The sequence below is a fragment of the Catharus ustulatus genome, chromosome 3 (genome assembly GCF_009819885.2).
Source record: "Catharus ustulatus isolate bCatUst1 chromosome 3, bCatUst1.pri.v2, whole genome shotgun sequence".
Classification (NCBI taxonomy): Eukaryota; Metazoa; Chordata; class Aves; order Passeriformes; family Turdidae; genus Catharus; species Catharus ustulatus.
This window is the reverse complement of record NC_046223.1, coordinates 85124823-85151834: the sequence shown is the minus strand read 5'-3', so window position 1 is coordinate 85151834 and position 27012 is coordinate 85124823. Positions and strand designations below refer to the sequence as shown.

General features: G+C 40.4%; 2 protein-coding genes across 2 annotated transcripts; one reads left to right on the top strand and one right to left on the bottom strand.

Moving 5' to 3' along the window:
* Nucleotides 1–2425: 2425 nt before the first annotated feature.
* IRAK1BP1 (interleukin 1 receptor associated kinase 1 binding protein 1) lies at nucleotides 2426–14397 on the top strand. The gene is made up of 5 exons (XM_033055174.1): nucleotides 2426–2704; nucleotides 9101–9166; nucleotides 13032–13162; nucleotides 13558–13565; nucleotides 14089–14397. Exons 1-5 carry the CDS (start codon nucleotides 2438–2440, stop codon nucleotides 14349–14351), a joined length of 735 nt encoding a protein of 244 aa, XP_032911065.1. The 5' UTR covers nucleotides 2426–2437; the 3' UTR covers nucleotides 14352–14397.
* Nucleotides 14398–14496: 99 nt separating this feature from the next.
* LOC116993929 lies at nucleotides 14497–26763 on the bottom strand. Its single transcript, XM_033055173.2, has 7 exons — nucleotides 25200–26763; nucleotides 23404–23571; nucleotides 22122–22211; nucleotides 20150–20220; nucleotides 19255–19418; nucleotides 16793–16903; nucleotides 14497–14913 (listed from the first exon to the last, which is right to left on the bottom strand). The coding sequence occupies exons 2-7, from the start codon at nucleotides 23526–23528 to the stop codon at nucleotides 14818–14820; spliced, it is 657 nt and encodes a 218-aa protein (XP_032911064.1). The 5' UTR covers nucleotides 23529–23571; nucleotides 25200–26763; the 3' UTR covers nucleotides 14497–14817.
* Between the last annotated feature and the right edge of the window lie 249 nt (nucleotides 26764–27012).

Here is a 27012-nt window from a genome sequence, read left to right as displayed (position 1 = left end):
TGCAACAACTATGGGATTTCACTGCCTATCTACATAATGAGTATAAATACTGCAACAGATTTTGTTTGATATAGGCTGTCTCATAAAAAGACAAATCACTTTTAATCAATGGTTAAATCAGAATTATCTTGAACATGAAAAAAATGGAGAGTACACAATTTGGCTTCATTACATTATCCAAGAGTTCTTTAAAAGCTTTATTAATGATTTCTTGATAAGCACCATTCAATACTTAGAGCATGTCAATTGACACTATTACATATTTAAGTAATTCCTCTAGAAACATCTTGGCTAAGCAAAATTAAAAAAAAAAACAAACAAAAAAAAAATCAAAAAAGTAAGCACAGGTGTGACAGACTACTTACAAAAGCATTTAACTCTCTTTTTAATGAAAGAATTTATTTCTGAGGAATATACATTTATCATTTCCTCTGTATTCATTTTGCTTTTTGTATTTTGTTTTTTAAAGCCAGCAATGCCCAGAATTTATCCATGCAAGATCTCAAATTGATTTAAGTGACTAGGCACTGATATTTTTGGATTCTGTTACAAGCATCTTCCTTGTCTCATCATATAACTTTGATCAAAGTCAGCTGCACTCAAAATTTTAGGAGTTTCTACTTCTGGTTGCTCCTGCTGAGAAACATGGAGTGTCATCTCCAGACATAATGAATACCTAAGAGGTTCAATCTGTTTCATTTGAAGCTTTAAGTGTTCAGCACATACGGAGAGAAAACCAGATTCAAAGGCAGAAGACTCCAAAAGTCACAAAGCAGGCAGAAGTCACTGATACCTCTCAAGGCCAATGTGATATTAATGAGGAGAAAGGAAATTTGTACAGAAGCTGTCTAATGACAAGACATGAAGCACACACCACACCAAGCAGAGTAATGAAGGGGACAAAAGACAGGGCTTCAACTCCCTCAATATTTCTGTTTCCTGACACCTCAAAGGAATCTGAGTGTTAAAATCTTAAAGATGTAAAGATCTTAATGTCTTTGCATGTCATGTTTTTAACTAGGAGGAGAGTATAGCAATATTTATCTGCATTATGTAACACAGGCTTTACAACATTTGCAATATGAATTCTGAAAGCTGCAAGACCTTTTATAAACACACAATATCATTCCAGCCTCTGTGCCAGATTACAGATTTCAGGTAATCAAAACACAATGTACCACAAATGTAAACAGTGATGACATATCCAGAGTCCTTCCCAAAAATCCTCATACAAACGAGACCTGACATACAGAGCTTGGCACTGAGCTACCCATTTCGTAGTCACTCGGACCAGCTGAAGAACTGGGTTGAGAAAATCTCATGAAATTCAGCAAGGGGAAACACCAAAACCTGCATCTGGAGAGGAACAACACTGTGCACATTGGGGCTTCACTGGCTGGAAAGCAGAAAAGGACAACGAGTGGAATATGGACCCCCAGGCAAAGCAGGCCAGCTGCATCCTGGGCTGCATTAGGGGAAGCATTGCCAGCAGGTCAAGGGAGATGATCCTTCCCCTTTGCTCAGCACTGGTGAGGCACACCTGCATTCTCCAGCACAAGGAAGATATGGACATACTGAAGAAAGTGCAACAAAAGAAGAACATGATGGACTGGAGCATCTCTCCTATGAGGAAGGGCTGACAGAGCTGGAACTACAGCCTGGAGAAAGATCAGGGAGACCTTACCAGTCGATATATCAGTGGCCTGATGGATGCAAGACAGGGAAGCCAGGCTGCCTTCAGTGTTACCCTGTGACAGAACACAGTGGACACAGATTAAAACAAGCACATGACACTCAAGGTGAACATAAAAACTATGTATTTTTACTCTGAGTATGGTCAAATACAGACTTGGATTGCTCAAGAGAGGTTCTGGAGTCTCCATCCTTTGAAATATTAAAAATTCAACGGGACATGGACCTAACCTGCTCTGGCTGACCCTGCTGAGTGTGAACCTTGTCCTCTTGTCCTGCTGCTTAGCCACTTTCACGGCTGGCTATCACCCTTGGACACTGCCATGGCAGCATCCCCTTGGCGACAGGCAGAGGGACTTCCCAAGCAACCAGTGACAGCATAGGAGGACATAATCTTAAACTGCACCAGGGAGGTTCAGGTTGTTCATTAAGAAGAATTTCTCCACAGAAAGGGTGATTATACATCAGAAGGGAGTGTCCAGGGAGATGGGAGAATCACCGTCCCGGGAGGTGTTTCAGGAACTGGACGTGGCACTCTGTGCCATGGTTTAGTTGACATGGTGTGCCCGGCACTCGATGATCCCAGAGGTCTTTCCCACCCTTAACGAGGCCGCGGAGATGCGGGAGCGGCGGCTCCGGGAGCGGCGGCTCCGGGCCCGCGCGGCGGCGCTGGGGAGCGGGCGGCGCTGTGACGTGGCGCCCCAGGGTTGCCATGATGCCGTGAGGGGCCGCCAGCGCCACGGCTATGGCGCCGCCCGCGCCGCCCCCCTCACGCGTCTTCGCCGAGCTCGACCCGGGCCCATCGCCGGTCCCGGAGGGACGCGGCGGGTCCCCGGCGCTGCCCGATCGGGAGGTGCATGTGAGCGGCAGCGCGGAGCTGAGCGCCCTCCCGGACCGCGCTCGGGTGTCGCTGCGGCTCGGCAGCCGCAAGGAGGCGGCCGCGGAGGCGCGGAGCAGCGTGTCCCGCCGGCTGCAGTACATCGCCCACAGCGCCCGCCAGCGCGGCGTCCCGGTGAGCTCCGCCGCCCGGGGCCCGATGGGCCTGCCCCGGGGGAAGGCGAGGGGGCAGAGGGCGGGGCAGTTCCCGGCTCCCGGGACAGTTCCCGGTCCCGCTCGGCAGCCGGCGGGGTGCGGGGCCGTCCCGCCGGAGCGGCCCTGAGCAAAGGCGCCCGCGGAGGGCCTTGGACCCGGCGGGAAGCAGGGGAGTGACGGGCTTGGAACTCTCGGTCCTCTGCCTCGGGAACCGCGGGGGCACTGCTGGCACAGCCTGCGTGTCTTTGGAAGGCTGCAGCCAGCGGAAAAGTGGAATGTCGCTGCTCGGGCTTTCCAACAGGTTGTTTGTTTACCATGTGACAGCCATCCTGCTTCGACTCCCGCCGTGGTGGAATCGCCGTCCCTGGAGGCGATAAGGAAAGGCTGGACGTGGATGTCAGTGCCATGGTCTAGTTGACATGGTGGTGTTCTGTCAAAGGTTGCACTCTGTGGTACCAGGGGTCTTTTCCAACCTAATTCTGTGATTTGTTCGTAAAGGCGGATGAAACTGAAAAAGTTGTACACAGCAGCATAACTTGTACCTGTGTGTGTCAGTAACGATGTGATTACCAGAGCTTAGCAGCAAATACATTCAGAGCTCTTTCCCCTCTCTTTCTCGTTCTACTTAAGTACAGAGGTTTTGAAAAACGTGGGATATGATCAGATAGCTGAAGTGACCCAAAACGTTCCTTTACCATAGTGAGTTTTTTAGCCTCTGGAAGTAATTTGACAACAATGAAAAAAGTATAGTCTTGCTTTTAAAGCTTTGTCCAAACAGCAAATGCTCCAAAAGGGTGGTATTTGTCCTAACAGTTGTGCTGATGATGTTTTTGAATTTCACAAAAGTGTTTTGGACAGTGTTAACACACATAGGGCTCTTAAAAACAGGAAAAAAAAGGGAAAAAAAGCTGATCTTTTATGGAATAAGCAGTTGTTTTGGAAAGTTACTTCTTATTGAAGTTTCCTAGGGAAGGTTGTGCCTTTTTAGTGTATTCACAGATAAGCTGGGGGGAAAGGGAGATAATAGTTTTTTATGAACACTAGATTATTCAGTGGAGTAAAAAGAATTGCAGAAGGGTTTCCTGATGTTACATGATGTTACAGTGCAAGTCAGTTAGTAAGTGCAGAGTAAGAGAGTCAGTTACTCGGCCTAAACTGATGTGCCCAGAGTCAAATTGCATGCCCACATTTCAGATGCTGCCTGCTTTTGAAGGTAAGTACTGGCACCAACTTTTCATTTCCCAAACAAAATAGGGTTACCTGGGTTTTTTTTTTTTAGCTGTTACGCAGTCGCTGTAGCAACTATACGAATTGTTCAGGAATAAAGGCAATAAAGAAGACCATTTAACCCCTGAAACAGCTCACATTGCAGCTCTGGGACTAGATGGCAAGGGGACATTGAGGCTGCTTTAGGCTGGGTGCATATCTGTCACAGGCAGCATTTGTCATGGGTTCCATTGCCATCAGGATGACTCGTTCAGCCAAAACTGGTGCATCTTTATTAGGGATTACTGGTTAAATGCCTTCAGTGCCTATTAAGTGAGTTAACAGGAGTTGAAAGTGGTGGATTTTAAGAGGAATGGGAGAAGACAAAGCAATTCATCATGCATTTGTTCTTATTAGTAGAGGAAACATTAAGCTTTGTACCACCATGGTGAGCTGTTAGATAATGAGGCATTTTTGTCCTGACTGTGATTAAACAGCTCTTCAGAGTGTGGCTAGATTAGGAAAGATAGTTGCAGATATTTACCCTACAGTGAATCTGAACAGCTGACCTCTAGTTTTCAGTTGAGACTGATTGCATTGGGATAGCATGGATCATCCAACATGTGGTGACTGGCGCACAAGAGGAGTAGGCAGGGTGTTAAATGGGTGAGCGTGCTTTAGAGGGGCTGTGCACACACTCCAGGCTAGAAAAAAGGATTGCAAACTGAAGTATGGCTTGGACAAACAAATGGTTTTATTTGAGTTTATAGCAGGTTCAGAAATGTAATGTGAGCAGGGTGGAGAGTGGGCTGTTTTTACAATGTGAGAGCATTCAGTGTCTTATTATAGTTACAATAATTTCACAGTTATCTTTTTTCTGTTTCAGAGATGCTGTGTGTTAGGAGAATGGAAATGTTTTTTCCACTTAGTTGAGAGACTGTGAAATGCTGCTTGAGTTGTGGGTTTCTCAGTGTTAGCAAAGTGTTAGCTCTAGGGAACTCTGAGAAAAACAACATGAAGTTATTTTTTTTTCAGAGTAGTTCCCCACGGTATAATTTTTAGTGCTTTGTTTCATCCAGTTTTAAATCACTCTACTGCTGGAGCTTTTATTTGCCTTGCAGCTTTTCCACTAACAACTCTCACTGCTGGCAATTTGTTCCTAACTGCGTTTGCTAACTTCACTTGCAGCTAATACCATTCTAGACAACTGTAAAATTAATCTCGCTTCACAATCTCCATATGGTTCTAGTTGTTGCAGGCTTATCTAAGGCCTCTTTGGAAATCGTCTAACTATGCTATATATTTATTTTTAATTAATCCACGAAACAATTTCTTTAACCCTTGTTGTTGCTATAGTAGGAAGTCTGTGAGATCAGAAGTGCATAAACTTTGCAGCAGCAGGAGCTTGCATTAGCAGCTTGTCAGGATGCCTGGGGGCAGCACCTGATTTCCATATACATTTGCCCAGGATTTTAATCAGAAATAGATGCACATAGTAGCATTTATTTATAGAGTGCTGTAAGTATATGCAGCACTTCAGAGCACAGAATGTGGTTCCCCCATTGATTTTACTTTCCCTGCAGCCTTCAAAGCAATCTCCCTTAATCAGCCCAGCTGCTCAAAAGTAACATTTTCTTCTCTTTCTCTAGAAGCAAACAGATTTTATATTTGCCACCTATGATTTATTTGGGGAGAGGTGTGGAGATGACACTTGTTTTCTTTAATGGCTATATCTAACAATTGGCATTGGCACCTTGTTTAAAATAGCAGTGATAATATTTGTTGTACCTGTCAGAGTGTTATTGAATGAAACAAACCATCTAGCGAACTATGTCTGGTAGGCTCGGGGTTAGAGATTGTCTGAACTGGGATACCTCCCTTGGATTTATGTACAATATTCTCCATATTTCAAAACTTATTCAGGAGTCACAGTTATTGATGCACATCCATACAGTCAGTTAAAAAAGGTTTTAAAGTTTGCTCACTCAGCTCATCACTCAGAAAATCTTCCAATGTCAATGTCCCTGAATGAAGGTAAAAACCTGTATAAGGCATCACCTTTTTTATATTACCACGTATTTAAAGAAATATGTCCAGAGTATCCTGTATTTGCTGTGTACAAATCTGCTTTTTGTCTTTATTGTAACAACTGTTATATATACTTCCGTTATTTCTTCCTTAAGCAGCAGAAACGTTTTCACCACAGGTTTTTGGGTTATCATTCTGTCATCTCATGCCAAACAGACCAGACAGAGTGAGGGGATGAGAGACTGGAGCACAGCTACCCAATCCCAGAAGGTGCTCACCATCCTTAACTATCTGGAGACACTGTGGATGACTGTCAGGAGACAGAAGCATACATCAAGGCTCTCATTAACCATTTCCAAAAATGCTGTGATCAGATGGAAGAAGCTAACTCTTTTGATTGTTCAGATATCTTTATTTTAATAATGTAAAGTTATACTGGATGTATCAGTTCAAATGTACAAGTAGATTTTAAGTATCTCCAGATATTTTTTTATTTGCAGTTATACATATCAGCATACATAACCCAACGGGCATACATTCGAAACTATAAACACTTTCCCTTGCTCAGGCTTGGCTTGTGTGTCATAAAAAGGTCTCATAGTTTTGTTAAGTCATTAGCCAGGAGCAGAACACATAATTTTATGTGTAGATGAGAGTATTGTGCTGTTGCTAACTTGTCCATTATTTTTTTCCCTGTTCTCTTCTGACGCCAAGAGAAGTCGTTCCTATAAACAGCTGGTGTCATGAGGGTGGGCACAATGGTCCTGTGACAAAGACATTGTTCAGAAGTAGCAGACAGGAGGAAGGGCTAAATAAGGTTATGTTCAATTGAAAAGAGTGAAAATATAAAGCAAAGCATATTTCTAGACTTGATATGCTCAATGGGATATTGACTATCTTTTTCATCTTTGTTTATTTTAGATTGCCTGCAGCAGTAATGTGATGCCAAATGAAAAATAGGCTTTGTAAGCAGAATTCAAGTGTGATTCTGTTAAGAGTTGTCCACTGGCTTCTGGGGTGATTGAGATACCAATATTATTATATTAGTTTAATTTTTTTCTGTGATTCTTGGCCCACAGATTTAGAAAATGGAGAAAGTTATTCCAGGTGACCAGAACACCTGAAGTGCAGCTTTCCCTAAGTCACAGTGAAAAGTATTTCTTCTGTGGCTGTTGCAATCAAATGGGTATTTCCTCAGCCAAAATATGAATAGTAGACATAAACAGTAGGGAAGAAAAATTTTTGCTTTTGAAGTAATCTCAGTCTTGATTCCAGATTAAAATTCTGTTGTCTCTTACCTGTCTTTTCCATATCTTTGTGTGAACACAGTCTCAAACGGAAGCAAAGTGTCTAACAGAAGATGTATCGCAGAAGGCCACCTTGTAATCACTTCAGCAATTGTTTCGTTCATTTATCTTCAGTAGCACATGCAGCTACTGTCAAATTTGGTGGGATTAAAACTAGCTGTGAAGGAAATTTTGTAATACATGGTGCAAAATGATCTTTCACTCCATAATATCCATCTTGCCATAGTGCTTGGTGCCACAGGATGGCAGTGTCCTTAAATACACAGGAACCTTGGGAGAGCACAGCCAAATTCCAAGGCTTGGATCTGCTCAGCAGGAAAGAGAACCTGTTTTTAAAAAGGATTAAGGAGAAGGGAAAGGGGAAAACAAATGCATTTTTTTTCTATGTTTACAGTTGTGTTACAGCACAGTTATTTCTGTAGGATATGAGTTGTAGAAGTTTGTGTTTTCTATGTGGTAATTTCTATAGAATATATGAAATCTCTGGGGAAAAAAGTCTTTCTTGGCAATTATAATTGGATTCTATCATAAATAATGGAATTTGTAGTAGAATTTGCCCCATTTTGTAAATTAAATGAGATGTTGGTGCTAGACTATCTTGATCACTCTTTAGCAAACACCAACCAGCCACATAAAAGAAAAAAATACAGCTTTTATGGACTAGTGGCCCTTGCTAATCCTTGACCTTTCTAGAAGAGATTTTCTGAAAATATCTAAAAATAGGACTGTTGTTGTTGAATTTGAGCACTACCAATCAATCATGACACAAATTTTGAAATTTCAGGTTTTTGTAGACTGCTGTGCAATGGTAATAAAACCATATAATGTTTTAAAAGGAAAACGCTTCGCGTAGTTAATGTCATTTGCTTTAACTTATGCACACACATGCATGCTACGTGATAAACTTGAAGACTTGAGCATCTGTAGGAAATACTTTAACATGAAACATCTTTTAAAATGTGTCAACATTGAAGGCAAGTATTTCCTATGCAAATAAATTTAGTAAGTAAAAATTCTTTAGTAACTGGAAGGCTGGGCATCTGCTTTACTACAGTTCTTGGGTGTTACATGCAAAGCTGCAGTTAAACTGTAGGCTGTGCTTTTTTTGCTATGTTAGAGTAATTTCACGATAAATTGTTCGTCCAAAACTGTTTACTGTGGAGCAAAGTGGGTGAAAGATATGTGGCTTAGACCAGTAGCAAGCTGCTCAGATATTCACATGTAACTGCAGTTATTCTGTATCTTCCTGAGTTCAGTATTTTATTTACATGTCCTACGGGATTTGCTGGTGCTCTGTGCAGCCGTTACATTGACCAGTGTGGCTGCTGTTGATGCCGAGGTATCACTGGTATAACAGCCTTTTTCAAGGGTTACCATTATGCCAGAATAATGGCGGTTGAGTCTTTGTTCATATGACCTTGTTACAAGCTGCTGCTAAAATATCTTAAAATAGGGGCCTAAAAAGCATTCTCACATACTAACTTTCCTAAAGCAATTAAAGCTTCTAGATGTCTTGTACCAGGTGAATTTACAGTTACACACTAATACACACAGCTTCTACCTAGGAGCCACTTTTATGACCTAATTGTTCTCTTCAAGGGAATAGCAGCAAAATCACATTATAGAGCTACTGTATAATTGCCTTAGAATAATGCAAGAAGTCTTTCATATCCAGCTAGTTTTTAACTGAAGATATTTGCATGGAAAATTCAAAATTTCTGTTGCAAAGTCATACATAATATGCCAAAACAGTTCAGCTTTTATAGGGCACCATGTACATACTGCAGATGCTTAATTTCTGTATTTTAAGGTTATATTCTTCTACTTTGTTTTAGGAAGAAAATATGACAGTAACAGAAGATTTTAGTAGAGTAGAAAATACTTACCAAATGGAAGCAGAGGTATGTATTCAACCTAACCAAAAATAAAATAAAATAAAGAATAAGAAGTGTGTCAAAAAATGTGTGTGTAAAAATTTGCAGATTATATTTTCTCAGACCAGGGAGCATAATGGCAACATAGTCCAAGCAAACTGTTTAAAGAATGAAGCTTATGGCAGAGTTCAGCTGCAGTCTTCTGTTGTGTGCAGGGCTTGTTTTCTTCTCAGATGAATGTGTGCTTTCTAAATGTTACCTGATGCTACAGACCGGCATATTTGGTTCTGGGGCAGTGTGAGCAAACTAACAATTCTAAATTCTCCTTCACCCATAGCCCTTCCTACCCTCTGCTTCTTTCAAGGAGTTGGTAAGTTCAGAAAGCTGCCCCGGTTAATAACCTTTTTTTTTCCCCATCTCAGCTTTCTCTTTTTTCATTATTTTAGCTCTTTGAACTGGGAGCAAATGCAAGATCTGCTTAGGCCACAGTTGCACAGCACCTGGATTTTGGTCTGTTCTATACAACTCCAGCATCAGCTTGCTCTAAGTAATGTAAAGCTAATTGTTTCCTGGATAATTGGCTCAGAATTTTCTAGGTAAAAATTGCTCTGTGAAATGCAGATATTATGGGAATAATCCCATTTACTTCAGTATCTGCTAAAGGAAGTATATATTTGCACATTCACACCATAGTAGGAAATAAATACTGTGCTTAAAACATTCACTGAGGGAAATTATGTGTGTTCAGCTAATGTATTTTTTAGACCATAAAACTCTAATCACTACCCAGCAAGTTTAGAGATTCTTACAAAGTAAACCTGGAAGCCTGCAATAAAATGATAGCTGTTTTATAGAGCTGTGGTTTACAGTCCTCTTAAACAGGTTCAGCCTCCTTAGTTTGCTTGCTTTAAGGCATATTCTCATCTTAATAACACCAATAAATACAGAAATTATTGAGAATTTAGAGAACAAAATTTGTATTTTAAAATTAGTCTTAAGATACTTAAATGATGTGCATCAATGTCATGTCTGAATGACTTCAACTTTCTCATGGAGACACCTACTACCTTGAGAGCTTAAATCACCATGTTTTTTTAGATGACCTGTACTTAAAAATTAATAAAACTCTATTATTAATTATTACATGAACTGTTATTTAGACTACAGACAAGTTTAGGCTTACAACTTCAGTTTTAAGTGGTAACTTAACCAATTATCCGTATTCTGCTATTAGTTTTTATACAACAAGGATTAAATGTGGAAAGCTAATTGCTTAGATTTAGTGTTGATTTGTAAGCAGCTTGGACCAGCTGTAATTTCTGTTGCAAAGTTGTGTGGTTGCCTGGGGCTCCGGGGTTGGGGCTGGAAAAATCCAGCCACAGTGCTGCTGTTTTGGCTGCCCTGCGTGCTGAGGTAGCAGTGTGCCCACTCTTAATGCAGAGATTACTCTCTCCTTACTTCTCCCTTTATTTATATCCTTTCGTTAGTGCAGCTTCATAAACCAATGAAGTTCCATTGACCAGCATGTTTGCCTACTTTAGCAATATAAATGAATTTAAAACTTTAGCAATATAAATGGATTTAAAACTCACTTCTACTTGCTTCTCTGTTAGTTTGCCATTATATCTGTGTTATACGTAAAGTCTTGGAAATCCTGTGATACTTCTTTCTGTAAACTCTTTACCATTTGTCTCCTGTAAAGAATTTTTAGAAGACTGAAAAATTCCCAGGCAAATAGCTATTTAAAAGTATAATGAAGAATTCAAGATATTCTTTCAGCTGTAAGGAGATAATTTTAATTCATGCTATAACAAAGGAAAATATGCAGAAGAATGAAGTTGTGTATAAGATCACAAAGCTCTATAATATCTTTATCATAGTAGTTCATTTATTGCATGACATTCTCATGGGAGGAAGATTATATTGGTTTTGTGCATTTCTTAATACACTTGCCTCCTTATAAACCATAACTGCTTGTCATTTACAGCCTTCTCCAAACCTCGGAATGTCTCTAATAGTTTTGCATAGCCTCATGTTACTTTTTCACACTTTTTAACCTTAATAACTGATGAAGTTAAAACATTTCTTTGCATTTTAATGTTCAAGTATTCTCTGTAAGTGGAATTTATTAGATATAGCTCTAAATGAAAACTGTGATTTTTTTTTAGGAGAGGAAACAGCAAAATCAGCTGTTGCTCAGTTGTTTTCTGCCCCTGAGGGTACCTGATCAAGTGCTTCTTTTTTAACAGTAAAGTTCTGGAGTGCCCAGAAGTGCCCCAGTCTCAGCAATTTATCTCCTGCTGAAGACCTATAATTCTTTTGTTTCATCCCGTAGAAGGAGAGCAAATCTTGTAAATGCTGATGGCAATCTGGAAAACACTATGACAGTCATCATAGTGAGACTTTCCCCAAAATACAGCTATGACAGTTTTCTGGCAAAACATCACAGGGAATATATGCTTTTTATATGTATGGCAAGAACTCCCACTGCAGAAAAAACTGTATGTGTAGCCTCATCTTCAGTCTCTGTTCAGTTGATACTGCACCTTTCAGAGCCACTGAACCAGTGCAAGGATCCAAGCCAGGGTAAAGTTCAGATACTACACCAAAAGGCTATCAAGGGTAACAAGATGGGGGCATTAATTACTTTGCTATGATTGTCAATAACTACTTTTTACCTTACTCTGTGTATGAAATAGCTCCCTCCTTGCTCACTGAGAGACTCAGCTTTCTTGAATTATCTCATTCTCCACAAGGTAAATCTCTGGCATGCACACAGGAAGCTGCTGCAGTGCAGTTGACGTGCTGTAACTTGGATTTCTGTGTCACATCCCTTCACTGGGGTAGAGTGATGCATAGACTGCAGCAGCATGGGGGCAACTGTATGTCTCAGGTGTTGGCAGTAGAATTTTCTTTACTGCAGGTTTTTTCTTCCACTCCTGTGGAAGCTGTATTAGTATACAAAAAGAGGCAAGTCAGGGACAAGAGAGAAGGTGAACCTGACTCGTGGTGAGAGCGCTCTACTGGAAGTGAAGATAAGGTTTTAGTTTTTCTAAAAAAAGAGTTACGGATCCAGGATTTATTTCTGATTCCAGAATGCTGTATCAGCTCAGTGTCATTGCTTCAGTCCTGGCAGCTGTGCTTTCCCACAGAGAAAAGCTGGCTCCTGCCTGGAAAGTTGCTGCCTGGCTGGATTTTCCACCAGGAAAACTGTTGGGCTCTGGATCCAGGGCTAGTAGTGATTCCTGCTTCATAGCATTTGGGAAGGACCTGAATTCCTAATGCATCTTCATTTAATGCTTCTTAAGGACAGAGACAGCTAGGTGTTTAAATTGTTTTTAATCCAAGTCTGAAGTGCCCAGTTCACTCTTGGCACTGCAGTGAGTCTGTTCAGACAACAAAGGATTTGGAGCCTACTGCACGCTGAACTGGGCTGGGCTTAGCTTAATCTCATAGCTGAGGTTTCTTTATGCTTGGAATTCAAATGTAGTTTTCCTTTGTGCACAATGTTTTCCACATCATTTTTCTTGAGCTTCTGCATAATTAACATCTAGCAATCTAAGAAGGGAGAAACCAGGATGCATCTAGTCATGTGCACCAAAGAGCACATTCATTCTTCAGATTGTCTGCATACCAAGAATACCATATTTCCTCAGAAAGGGGGTTCTTAATCCTCAGTTTTAACCCATTTAATGAACTTCTTTCTCTTGCAAACCTAATGCTAGTCTCTAAGGCTATGTAGAAGTCTTATAAGCTCATAAATGTTGGAATTGTATACAGGACTAGTATGTTTAGTTACCTTGCAGATGTCTGGCCTCATTTAAATAAAAGTGTTGATTCATAGTGGAAAATGAAAATATTGCTCATGTGATGTCTGTTCACTTGCTCCCAGGTCTGTATCATATTCAGTGATTTTGGACAAATGCAGAATATTTGCAATCTACTAATTGAAAAGTTAGGAACCTCTGTTACCATCAATCCACCTTATTTCTACCATACACCAGAAGCCATAGACACCCTTCGGTAAGTTCTCTCACACGCCAAAAATCTTACAGCCTCAGTTAATATGAATACATAATTTATGCTGTTTGCAATGGGAGCAAGTAGTTTCCTTCACACCTATTAATATTTATGTTAGAGATTTAAGTATAACTTACAAATTAATGCTGTCCAGCCTAGAAGATAGAATTTGTTCTTGTCCCTGTGCAAAAGCAGAATGTAATAAAAATTATTTTCCCACTGATTTCCACTGGAGTATAATCTGCTGTGAATCTTAGGTCAATAGAATTTGGCTTTGATTACATCATTATGTGTAGATTTCATTTGTATTCATTCATGAGGGTGCAAGTGTGTTACCAGATGTTGATAATTTTAAGTACCCTTGCCAATTCCCATTACTGCTGACATGATCTGGAAAGAACCAGGTGTGGCACTGTCCAGACTTCTCCCATTAGGTGGGAGGGCCAGAAGGAAGTTTAGTCTTGGTTGGGGTTTTGCCTCTTTTAAGAAAAGAGCTCCCTGGTCCAAGAAGCAGGCTTAATTAGCTGCTGTTAAAGGTTCCAGAGATGCCAAAAGTGAATGTCAGAGGTATCTACAGGAGATCAGGAAATATGGCCAGTGAGGGTAAGCAGGTGCTAGTATACCTTGCAGCTGAGCCACTGAAACGCCTGGAGCAAGGGTTGAACTCTTGCTCTCCACAACTGAGCTTGGATGCCTGCAGCAAACAGGTGTTAGAATGCTTGATCTCACTGGAACTAGTGAGGATGCAGACATTTCCTCCACACACTTTCCCCTCAATGCCCAAGCTGTGGCCCAGAAGCTGAGGGAAGCTGATGTGCCTTAGCATCTGTGCAGTTACAAACCCCACAATGTTAAAAACACAGCTTGGCAAAAACACTGGTACATCAGCTGGACCTGTTTGTTACTATGCTGCTCCTTCTGCCTCTCAGTGTGTGTCACTGCTGTTGGAAACACGCGTCGGAAAGCCCAGGAAGTATGTCGGCTGTTTGGCCAAGCGTTGGGAAAGCCTTTATTGATAAAAGAAGAGGAAACAAAAGAATGGGGAGGCCACATAGACAATCACCTGTCACAGTCTGCTGATTCACTGACCCTGCAGGAAAGAATCCAGAATGCTACTGCTTATGCTTCTTGTAGAGTGTTTGCTGTGTTTGAGATAAAGGGAAAAGAAAACAGGAGAAGCAAGTTGCTCTAAAAACCTTCAAATTCTACATATTTTCTTAATAAAATTTTTATGCTTCCATGTGCTTTTTGATGATTTTTTAAATTCATTCTTATGTTAAGTCTATCCTCTAAAATTAAGGTTACAGTTAATTCTGAAAGTAACAGTTCACAACTGCTTATTTTTGTTCCTGGCCCCTGTAAAACAGCAACATAGTTGACGTGCCAAACATTTGGCACTCCTAGCTGAAACTGCTCTACGTTTACACCTTTCCTCCCAAAACTGGAAGGAAATTAATCCCCATTGCTGAGTCATAGCAAACTGAACATGCAGTGTGTTCACTTCTGATGAAATTGAGTGTTCAATATAAAATCTGCTTAGGAATATTTTATTTTATCATAGGAAAAAAATATACATTTTATCCTGGTGTCTGTTTGCTCAAGTTTAAAAAGGACATCTGTTGTCTGGATGTGCATTACATGTACAGACAGTGAAGTACTCAGTCATGAGGGTAGAGTTTTTTCAACCATGGCTGCATAATGTATTTTGATCCATCATATCCACTGAAGTAGGTTTCCATATCAGGGTGATGCACCTGAGGAAAAAATATTTCAACTTGAAGAAGCATCAGAATTGTCAATAGATATAAACTGATACTTAAATAAATTATTGAAGTTACTACACTGTTTGAAAACTCGTGAGTTTTTAACATAGAGGTGCTTTCAATGGCATTTTTTGTGTACCGTAACCGAATTTCTGTGATCAGAATAGCAGCTCTCTCCAAGTGCTTTATAAAATGTTGAACAGATCTCATGAGAGGTTACAAGCTAGATTTACACCAGCATCAGTGTTTTAAATCAGCAGTTTCTTACTGAAGTAGTTCCCACTCATGTTGCTCTTAGAGGTATTTGGTATTTCTTTTAGCTGGATCAGTTATCTAATCCAATGAGGTAGCAGGAATAGTAAAGAAACAGTGGGGGAAATGGTGAACGTAGACCCAGGTGATTGCCTTAGGTCCAACGTGTAGATGCAAACCCACCAAGAACAATCTGAGCCTTGGTTTGCAGGAAGCCAATAGTGAACGGCTCAGAACGATCAGCTGGGAAAGGGTCATGACAAGTCTAAGCATTTTCTCATCTCTCAACTCTTCAAGAAATTACTGTGCCTATGAGGCTGAACAAAAGGCTGAGTGAGGGCAATCCACAGACCTTTTGAATTTGGGGCATGACTCACCATCTGTTATTAATCTCATCTTGACAAATTTGAAATACCTGATTTTGTGAGCTTGTTATTAACAGTTTCTCTAATATCTCGGTCAGAGAATTAACCTGCCGCACAGGTGAATAAAGCAATTTGATACCTTAAAAGCTAATTCCACAAGTTCAGTATTTAAGATGAAGTATGTGTTTCTCCCCATGGAATACAAAGGAAACTGAAGGTAGCCAGCTAACTGGCATGATGAAAGGTGCATTTTTTAGACAGTGTGGGCAGAATCAGAATCCGGTTTAAAATACTTATGATAGTCATCTAGAACAGCGTAGTTTCTGCTCCCAAATTCAGGCATGTTGGCATATTCTGTATTACAGTTGGTGGCTAAAACAAAATGGACTGAACTAAGGCTTCTCTCAAATAAAAGAGGTGGTTGTGTCACATTGTGGTTGAGAGGAGTCCTTTATGTGCAGCAACACAGTTTTGAGAGAGAGCATGGAGAGTCTTCAGACCAGTCTGACTTAAACAATTCTTTGGGAGGTTTTCCCAAAAGGCAGAAGATACCAATTTGAATCTACACTATTTGATTAGACCCAGCATCACCTGTTATATGATTGGTTCACATACTTGCTATAATTTTAAATACAGACCCTGCCACTGTCCACAAAGAAGGCATCCACAACAACATAGGGGTCCCTTGCAAAAAGCCATCTGTATGTGGCATGCATGCCTGAAGGCTGTTTTCTGGATCAGAGTCTCAGACTAGCTTAAAAATCAGGTGTGCCTTGCATAAGCTGGGAATCAAAAGCTGCTTCAACCCTGTGCACAAAACACAATTTTTGGTTCCCAAAGACTTTTGCAGTTAAGAAAGGAGACATTCTTCAGTCTGGGCAGCAGCTGAGCATGAGCTGTTTGAAATGCAGATTTTTCAGAGTACAATTGAGAAACCAAAGTACTTCATTAGATCCCCAGAAATCACAAAACAAAAGTTTGTGTCTGCAACAGCCTATACATAATGGAAATCAAGTTACTCAAACACTAACAGTTCTCAGCAGTTGGATACTTTAAAGTGGGTAGTACCTGAGTTTGGTCATTTTTCAGCTACCAAAACCCCATACTTGAAAGTACAGCATTAATTTATCTGCTTTCTCTATTAGTTTTCACTAACTTTGCATCCTAGCTAGTATCTATAAAGCCAAAGGTCAGCCAGCTTTTAAACATACAGGATAACAATCAAGTTGCAACTGAATAAAAATTCATACTACCTCTAATCCCATAATAACTGTTATCTCTTCCTCAGGAACATAAGCTGTAGATTTTCCAATTCCATTTGCTTTGTTAATTAGAATTCGATAATAAGGAGTATGTTTTAGATCCTGTAAAAATAGAAAGAAAATAAATAGCCTCAAAGAAATATGATGACTAAAGATTACATATTATAATCGGTTAACTTTCAGTGGGCTTACAGAACCTAAATCCACTCGAGATACATGTACAGTAAATTCACGATTACAAGCCGCCTCTGATTATAAGCCACACTCCGGGGTGTCAGCAACATTTCGTTTTTCCTCCATAAATAAGCCGCACCAGATTATAAACCGCACTTTCATTCGCAGTGAGGATCCACGTGCAACTTTCACAAAGTTGCCAGATAGTAACAGAATCGCAGGATCGCAGAGTTTACTGGCTCAGCTCGGGGCCGTGCGGGCTCAGATCGGCCCCGCTTTTCCCCTGCCGGGGCCCGGCAAGCTCGGATCGGCCTCGCTTTTCCCCTGCCGCGGCCATGCGGGCTCAGATCGGCTCGGGGCCATGCGGGCTCAGATCGGCCCCACCACCCCCTCCACTGGGGCCGTGCAGGCTCGGATCGGCCTCGCTTTTCCCCTGCTGGGGCCATGCAGGCTTGGATCGGCTCGGGGCCATGCGGGCTCGCACTTCCGGGTTAGCAAATTTCTGAACTTTATCAATATATTAGCCGCACCTGATTATAAGCCACTCTTCTGGTTTGGACCAAAATTTTAATTCAAAATGGTGCGGCTTATAATCGTGAAATTACTTACATATATATATGTGTGTGTGTGTGTGTGTGTATTTATACAGCCAGTTAATTTTTATGATTTTACCAATGTTTTAAATATAAAGCAATCAGAACTGCAACACACAACGTTCTTGGCATATCTGAAACATTTTTTAAGAGTTTAATTAACCTTTTTTTTCCACAGAAAAATGAGACTTGCAAGAAATGAGGCTTGCAAGAAACAAGACTTACAATATCCTTGCTTTTTGTACATAGGCCCAATGGCCATCTGCTACCACCCTTCTTCCTTCACAAGTGGCAGCTGAACTCCAGAGAGGAAGAGACAAGTTCAGAACATAATGCCACCTCCAATAACCATGGTCCCGATCCTGGAGAGAGCTAAGGCAACTTCTATATGTACATGTATGAATCTTTCTAAAAAGAAGTGCCAATGAAAATACATCCTGGACCAGGGAATATGGACCATGATATTCTCTGCTATCCATAAACGTTCCTGCCCAAAGTAACTCACAATCTAAACAAAACAAAAAATGATGGATGAATACAGATGGAGTTTATGAAACAATCCGTATCAATCAATGAACAGGCAGCGGCCTCTGCTCAGTGATTTTGTAAGGATCTGGAAGTCAGAGGAAGGCAAGGAAAAGTTGGGCTGAAAATCTGGCTGATGTTTTGAGGCATTTACAAGGACCAAGCTTAGTAACCTGCTGCCTAAAGATCAGAAGGCATTTTGCAAGATGCTTATGACATGATAGGCTTTGAAACCCCAAAGCCAACAAAAGACACTTCAACCCCTTGTCATTGCTCTTGAAATTAAAACAATAAAGATGAACACAAGGCCTCTGGGACAGCAGAACAATGCAAGGTACATAAAATGAGTCAGTGTCTGCTGGGAAATTCTTGGGGGTTCAGCTGGTGATAGCACTAAGAGGAGAAAAGAAAGCAAGGATGCAGGTGTTTTAGATAAAATTACATCAGGGAAGGAACCAAATGCTCAAAATGGGACTGAATGTCAGTATCCAGTTGAACATGAATTTTCTGCTATAAGCAAAGATTTTCATGTTTTCCTCATTTTCAGTACCCTGACTTAATGATTAGTGTTAACTTCCTGCCACTTAAGCAGCATATCAGTAGCATGCGGAGTATGCAGCACTGCATTACCAGATTAGCACTGTCAACAATGACTTAGCATCTGATTTTCAAATGCAAGGACTTAAGCAAGAAATTCAGAGGCTTTAAGAATTCTAATAAAAATGTGTTTTAAAATAGATTTACACTCCAACTAACCAGATCCTCAAAAACATTGCTTTCTCACTGAAACTGATTAAATACAGAGGATTGCTTGCATTTTTCTGATGCAGTAAAGATACCACCAGTTATGGATAAACAGATAAAGGACTTAAAAGTTTCTCAACTTTAGTCACACAGCAGGAGAAATCTCTTTAGACAGCATAGGTTGGCACTGGTACTTCAAATACTACACTACCGCTCATTGGTGTAAAAGCCAAGCTGTACTGGGACCACAGTGCAGAAGCAGCAAAGGCACCACTCAGCTGCACAGGTGATACAGAACTCTGGAGTATTTCCCACTGGGATAGCAGGAAGTTGGTCTGTAACAGGGTTTCTGAAGGTATTTTAATCTGAGTTATTCTGTGTATATTTTAATAAGGCAAGAGTTTAGTGCATTCAAACCTGTTTCACTGGAGGATATCTGGGTTGCAGTTGTTCTTCTGGAGTGTTAGCTTTTACATCCCATCCGACAATGACTCCTGAGTAGCCAAATCTTCTGTGAATTATTACCTGGCCCACACAGAACTTAATATATTCAGGCTTTGGACTGTGAACATGAGTTGATTCTAATTTAACAAAGAAAAAGATTTAGCAAGGATAAAAGTTTGATCAGTTATATTAAACATTTTAACAGAAATTATTCTGACTTCTACTTGAAGAGAACTGCCAGTAGGGGAAGTAAATAAAGGTGCTTTGTTTTTTCCCCCAGAATATTAATTACTGTATTTTACAAAGGAACATCCACTAAGAAAGACACTTTTCTATTTGTATACATTTGATATTCTATAGGGATCTTAACAGAGTTTTAGAAAGCATTAACACGTGTATGCATTGACAATTAAGCCTTACATACAGTATTTTACAGTGCTTACATGTGGTAACTTACTGTGGCATTATTTTTTGCCAGTTTAGATCACAGAATTCTTCTGTTCAGTCTGATTAGGGACTTTTTCTAGGAACAAAGTGGTCAATGATTTCTTTTTCCTTTTATGGAATTGATCTAAGTTCATTTGAATAAAGTGAAAGCTGTCCCACTGTTTTGTAGGTCAATACAAAATACATACACTGATGCATTCAGTAAAATACATAACAGTTACATCAGATTGATACTATTACACAACACGGGGAAGAGGCCTTGGATTTTATATTGCCTGTTTTGTTTACTGAGTATTGTCAATCATATTTAGAGAGATGAAAAAAGGAAAACAGCCTGCCATTTACAAATTAACTATAGAAATCCACTATAGAAGCCTTACATCATGAGTAAAATACAAAAGGATTGCAAAAAGTTCAATACCTGCAAAATAAGAATGGAGTTTTGCTTCATGTTCACCACTTTTAGTTTTGCTCTCTCCATAGTACCAATTCCTAAAATGTGAAATTAATAACTCAACATATAAACAAGTTCTTTAGAAGTTGAGTTTTAGTAATAATCAGAAGGTTAATTAAGCAGGATACTGCAAAGCCTTTGATACAAACTTCTCTACAATTTGAAGCCCGCATGAGTTTTACATTATAAACATTTCTAAGGAATACACAAGAAAAAGGAATTTGTTCCAACAGGAAAAAAAGAATATTAATCTAATTTCCTTGAATATGTTACTCTACCGTTGCATTAGAATTTTTATAACAGAGGAGACCCACTAATTTTATACAGGTGAGCAAATTCTACACTGTAACAGCGAGATTCTTCAGTATTTTTTGTAAGGTCTTTAAAAATTTGTTTATACTGGTACGGGCAAGGTGAGTGCCTTGTCCATGCCAGTATAAATCAATTTTTACTATATACTAGTCCCTGGCGATGAGTGCCTGCCTAAGGCTGCTGAAGGTGTAGGTTTTCCTTCTGCACTAGACTGAATTTCATCTGAATTTAAAGGGTGGGGAGTAGGGGACAGATGTTGGTAGATGTTCAGAAAGGGGAAGTGGCTAACGTTTTTCATTGCTATAGTGAAAAAGATAAAGTGTAAAGAAACAGAGAAAATGGAACATTTCCTTTTGCTGGCAGTGTAACAGCAGCAGCAGTCTATGAACAGAGGTAACATTCTCCATCCATACTAGCCAGCAAACCGTTGGTGCCAAAGAACTACAGGTTGCCCTAGTCTCCTTCCTCTTTTATGGTGTCTTTTAGTCTTACTCCCTTCACTCTACCTGGAAGAAAGTAAGAGCAGGTTCCTGTGCAGACAATGCTTTTTATAAAAGTTTTGGTTTAGGTCAAATGTGTAGAAAGACTTGGGGATACAAGCCACCATATCATCACCCCAGGACACTGACAAATACCTGTTAACAGAAAGAGGAATGGGCAAAATTTGAATGTGTCCAAGTGCTTTGTTAAAAACAGCAGCTAATACAGAAGGTCTCAAATGGCATTATTTTTAGGATAACCAGTTCTTTATAAAATATTGAGAAGACACAAACAGCTCCAACTATATACAAATAATCAATGGATCATTTGGTCTTTGCAGGCTTTATCTTTAGATATGCATGGAGCTTTCCACGAAGTTGAAAAGCAATTTATGGTGAACCTAAGAAGAACACAGTTTCTGATTCCATTCATAGATCATTCCCCTAGGTTTTGCTAGGAGTAAAACTAAGTCAGGATCCTCCACAGGTCAGAGGACTTGGCACCTTTGATTACTGTACATGGATCAAGAATAAGGGACCTTTGAAGGGTCATACAAAGTAAAACCTTTGGAGTATTTCTACTTTACAAGAATTAAATCTCTTAAAAAACCCCTTCAACAAGCTGAAAGAAGTGAACAGTCTTCTTAAATTAAAATGGTGTGTATGTATAAATGGATATAATTTTACTTTTTCCAGACCAATCATTGTTACATGGCCAATAATCAAAATTTCACTTCTTCTTAGCCCACAGATTTTCTGTCTGTGATTCCTAATTCAGATTTTCTTGAACTATAATATAGAGTGTAAGATATCCATCCAATGCTTTAGCATCTTATCCTACAAACATGTAACTCCTTACAGTCATTAATGTGGCTGAGTGTTCTGCCTTCAGAGTCAGATAAATTTCAAGGATAACATGTATAGGATCACTGCCATGAGTTATGTTTAGTTTCTCAGGGAGTTCAGTTTTGATGTTTGTGTAGAATATAAGCACAAGGTTTTCTTAAAACTGATAGAAAGATCCAGATCAGTCTCAAGAAGCCAATGAGAGATACTTCCTCTTTGTCACTTATTTCCCCCACAACACACCTTCCTGCTCAGAACAGACCATGTCTGAAATCTCTTTAGTGCAGACAGTAACACCCTACCTTGTGTTTGAGAGCCACAGCTTTAAACGATCTGCCCATGCATCCAGACTCAAGTAAGATCTTGTTGAGATGCTCCAAGAGGCAATCATCCTTTAGGAATAAAAATTATCATCATACTGGTTTTAAAACCGTCTCTAATATTCTTATACAGATTTTTAATACTGAAACTTTGAAGTTCCACTTCTGTAGCAAAGAGGAAGAAAGGGTCAGTTACCATGAACAATTTCTCCCCAAGATTAATATTAACACTGCAAATAAATATTCTTTCAATCATCACTTGTACCAGTAAACTGTATGTAAATTTTGGAAAATACAATTTTTCATTACAAGATTGCTTTCTTCTTGTACTCAGACCATAGAAATTGTTAAATTACATTCAGATTCTGCAGCTTCAACAGTTACTTGAGAATAGTGAGCATGAGATATTTTTTAAAATGGTGTACATAATCAAAAGACTATTTTAAAAAGCCTACAGGTTTTTGCATAAATCTAAATAGTAAATGGTTGACTCATGCTATGAGGCCTGAAAATTATTTCACTCTAGGTCTTTATGCATAAGCCAAGTTTAGTTGTCTTTTCATCAGACCAATCTTTTGCTCTTCCTGCTTCATGTATGGGAATTCCACAGATTAATCACACAGTTAGTGCACTGCACAGGCCACATTTACAACTGAGTCTCTCTTTGCATGGTTCATTTTCAAGATGCCAATGTTTGCCAATGGACACCACTATCAAAAATTTGGATCTAATGTAATAGTCTCCACTTTTTATTTGGAGATATATGTGTGGGATTTTGTCAATACACAGCTTCTTAATTCATAGACAAAATGGCACTCCTTACTTAATTCTTACCATTGTCACTGCCTTAAGTAATTGACTGCAAGTGGATTTTGTTGGTTAAGAGTCTGTACTGAGTCATACCATGCAAGAAAATATTTTATAACAGTAAGTGTCAAAAGGTGATGGAAAATTAGAACTAATGTTAATCATATGCTTTATTTTTATCTTTTGAAAGAGACATAACCCTTAGTAACATATATTGGAATATGAATTTATGTGAAGAAAACAACAATTGCTATTTGAATTTTAAAAGACATCCTTAAGCAACAAAATACAATCATATTAAGCCACAAAAATGGCTCACATTTCTGAGGTATGATTTAAATGTCGGTTTTGTATAGCCAATCCACCCACACTTCCAGCTTTCCAGGACCAAGTATGATTGGGGATGAGAAAAAGAACTCTTACAAATAAATGCAGTAGGGAAGGTGAGTCTTACAACCTTTCTGTTCTTTGGATGCGCTCGGCAGAGTCCGTTCCGTACCACTGAGATATGAAATACTGTGCAGGAAGAGCCAAGACCAGCATGGAAATCTGCAGAGCTGCAGCTGCATTGATGTGAGGCATTCCAACAGGAAGTTTCGTCAAAGACACTTCACTGCTCCCTACTCTGAAAAGAGGAAGAGAAAAATTTTAAAAATATTCAAAATATGTAGCTGTGAGCTTTGCTAGATGTGCAGTACTTAAAAGTTTCCTTCAGGTTGCTTTTGCTGGTTCACAACATAATGTACAATCTGTACTCGGGCATTTCAGTTATAGCTGGAGCACACTTAATTTAGGCCACTTTAAGTGCATTAAATTATATGGTACTTATAAAAGCTAATAGGAGACTAAAATAGACTGCCTCACAAGACAAAGCAAAACCCTGCTTTTAAGATTTAAACAGGCATCTCTTTTTGTCTGTAAACAGAGAAAGAAAAAAAAAGAAAAATAATCTGATTCAGTGCATTAACATACCAAATCTGGCATACCAGATTAATAGCCTTAAAAATAATCTGTTTAGATCAGTGATAATTGCACATCTGACAGAACTGAGGGGTTTTTCTTTCAGGTGGAAGGCACTTAGAGCATTGTACCAGGTTGATAATGTGCCACAGTACCTCCACTAGATTAGAAAAGGATTTGACATCACCTCTCATTCCCAGAGGCACATGAAACACCATACTAATGCATATTCACGACTCTTTCCTCCTCCCCGAAATGACCAAGATATTCACTTTCACCCGAGGAGCACCTTTACTGTCTTTACATCTATGAGGCTTTTTCAAATCAGAACCAAGATGTGCTGTAATTTGAGACTTGTGTCTTTTACACAGGTGTTCTCAGAGTCCTCAGGTTCACTGCAGCATTCCCCCACTCTCTGTCCTCCAGGAGCAGCTGTTGCAGCTCCTGCTCCCCCCTGGACTGGAATGCTCGGCCCAGAAGCACAAGCAATTCACTACACTTGAGTCCAAGTTGCTTCTAGATCCTGCTGACCTAATTTATGTAATATGCAAAATCATTTGGGTTATTGTGATATACACAGCACATATGCACATGGGAAGGAAGATTTATGAAAAATGCCGAGCAAAAGTAGTCAAATCACAAAACAATGCCAAAGGAGGTTCAAAGAATATTGTAAGGAATATGGAAACATTTTAGTGTGTGATGAAGCCTCACCACAAACTGTGTTTTTGAGTTTTGCATCATCTGCTTGAGCCACCAGCAGTGGAAAAAAAATAATCTCCTTTTAGACATTATCAGTAGTTGTAGAGTAGTTGTTCTGGGGGGAAGGAGAGTCACAGTTCAACCAAATAGCCATGAGCACCCTGCGAGGCCGGAGTGCTGGACAGGGCCAGGGGATCGCTACCGCGCTGCCCGCAGCACTTACACAGCACGGCAGTGCAACCTCTGCCGCTGCTCACCTTCCTCCTCTTTCTAAAATCGGCTTTTTGAGCAGCCGGATCCCCCAGACAGAAAGGATGCGGTAGCATATAGCGAGTTACCCGAATCAAAACATTTTTGGGCACATTCCGAAGCAGCCGAGCAGCCGCAAGAAGCCGCAGCTCCCCTGCTCCTGCCCCGCTGATCCCCGCTCCGGGACAGACGGGAACACGGCTTCTTAAACTCAAAACGCAACTAACACCCGCGTGGACTTTACACCCCCACAGTTTTAAAGAGATTAAAATAAAGAAAAAAAAAGTTCTAATTTGTTTCTGCAGGCTAGCCTAAAGAAAATAACACTTTCAACTTCCTTACCTTGGTATTTTTTTCTGTGAATGCGGATGGACAAGCAGCTTCAACCGGCTGCGAATAGAAGTCGGGCAGTAGTTCTCTCATGTGAAGTTTATGCAAAACGTGTCCTGACACAACCCTGTAGCCCAGCCTCATGTCGTGCCTCTCACCACGCTGTTGGTACTTCAGAGAGCACCTGGTGCGGCCCCTGGGCCCCTCTTTTTCACAGCTGGATGCCGGCACGGCTGAAGCAGGAGCAGCCCGAGTGGTTTCCAGAGCGCACGGGTCAGCGCCCAGCAGAAACTCCGGGGCTGCCCCTGCTGGGCTGCTGCAGCGGGGGCCAAACCCGGCCATGAGCCTCATCTGTGTCACGGATTGCTTCGGTATAAATTCAACGGCAGCCAAACTTGCTGATGGCACCCAAATCAGAGTGGGAGCAAACAGAGGAGGCAGACTCAGGTTGCAAATGATCCAGAGAGATTGGAGCAATGGGAACATTACAGACAAGAAGAGAAATTCATCAGTAGCAAACATCGAGTCTTACCAAGAGAAAGGAAACGTTCTAGCCATCACTTCTCACTGAGCACAGCTCTCCAAAGGACAAGACTGTGAAAAAAAACCAAAATGCCATCAAGCTGTACCTAGTGAACATGTGGGAACTAAGGGGTCAGGCCCAGGATGGATTTTTGTTGATGGATTTCAACCTGTGTAACATGGCAGGAATGCCCAATTGAAAACTCACATGAATAGACTAGAAATACAAATTCTACCTAAGAAAAATAGTTTTTAATCATAGAATCATAGGGTTTGATTTGGAAGGGACCTTTTCAAGGGCACCTAATCCAGTCCCTCCCCTGCAAAAAGCAGAGACTTCTTCAGCTAGATTGTGTGTTCAGAGCAACCTATTTGCCTCACACAGCCCATCCCAAGGAGAACAGACTCGTTGGGGCCATTGTGGCTGTGTTTGCATCACACCAGCCCAGGCTGCAGTAAATACTGGGACCTACCAGCTCCCTTGAGCAAAATCTCAGGAGCCATGTAAACACCTGATCCTGCCTCAGGGGGGCTGAAGGTTTTAAAATGTGACTCAAGCAACTTATTACCACCCAAGCAGTAAGACATCTTCTTAATACAAAGTAAATCAAATTGCATGATGGAGATACTTGTTTTACAAAACAGGTTACTCCCCATGTGCTTGAGCAGAAATTTTCAGTATAAATACCAGAAAGAAACCAGTCCCATGTGCTCTGTTATGACCCAGACATGGGCAAATAAGAGGCCAAAGAAAGAGAAAAATTACGACTTCATAAATTAGCCCACAAGAAAAAATAAACAATCCTGGCCATAACACAATTTCAGATGATCTGCCCTTTCTTAAGACAATGCTTACATGAATTTTCTAGTAATTTTTCCTATACAACTTAACCACTGATTTCCCTTGTAAACTTTATTGATCAGAAGAGTTTAACACTAACACACATTCTGCAGCATCAAACACTTTACAAGCATTAAATAGCATAAAAGTTTCAAGTTCTAGATATTTACAGTAATTTCACGACCATAAGGCGCACCGGACTATAAGGCGCACCCCCCGGGAGTCAAATTCGCAACTTTGTAGATCATATAAGGCGCACTGGACTATAAGGCGCACTTTTTTTTTGCTGCAAAGATCCATGCCGTGCGCAACAAAGTAACGAATTAGTAACGGAAACCCGGGATCGTGGAGTTTGCTGGCAGGGGCTCAATTTGGAAACATTTTTCACAGATCGGCATAGGCTTTCAAAGGCAGCCGCAGGCGCCCTCCTCGTGCAGTGGGCCCTGGCAGTCCCACCCGCCC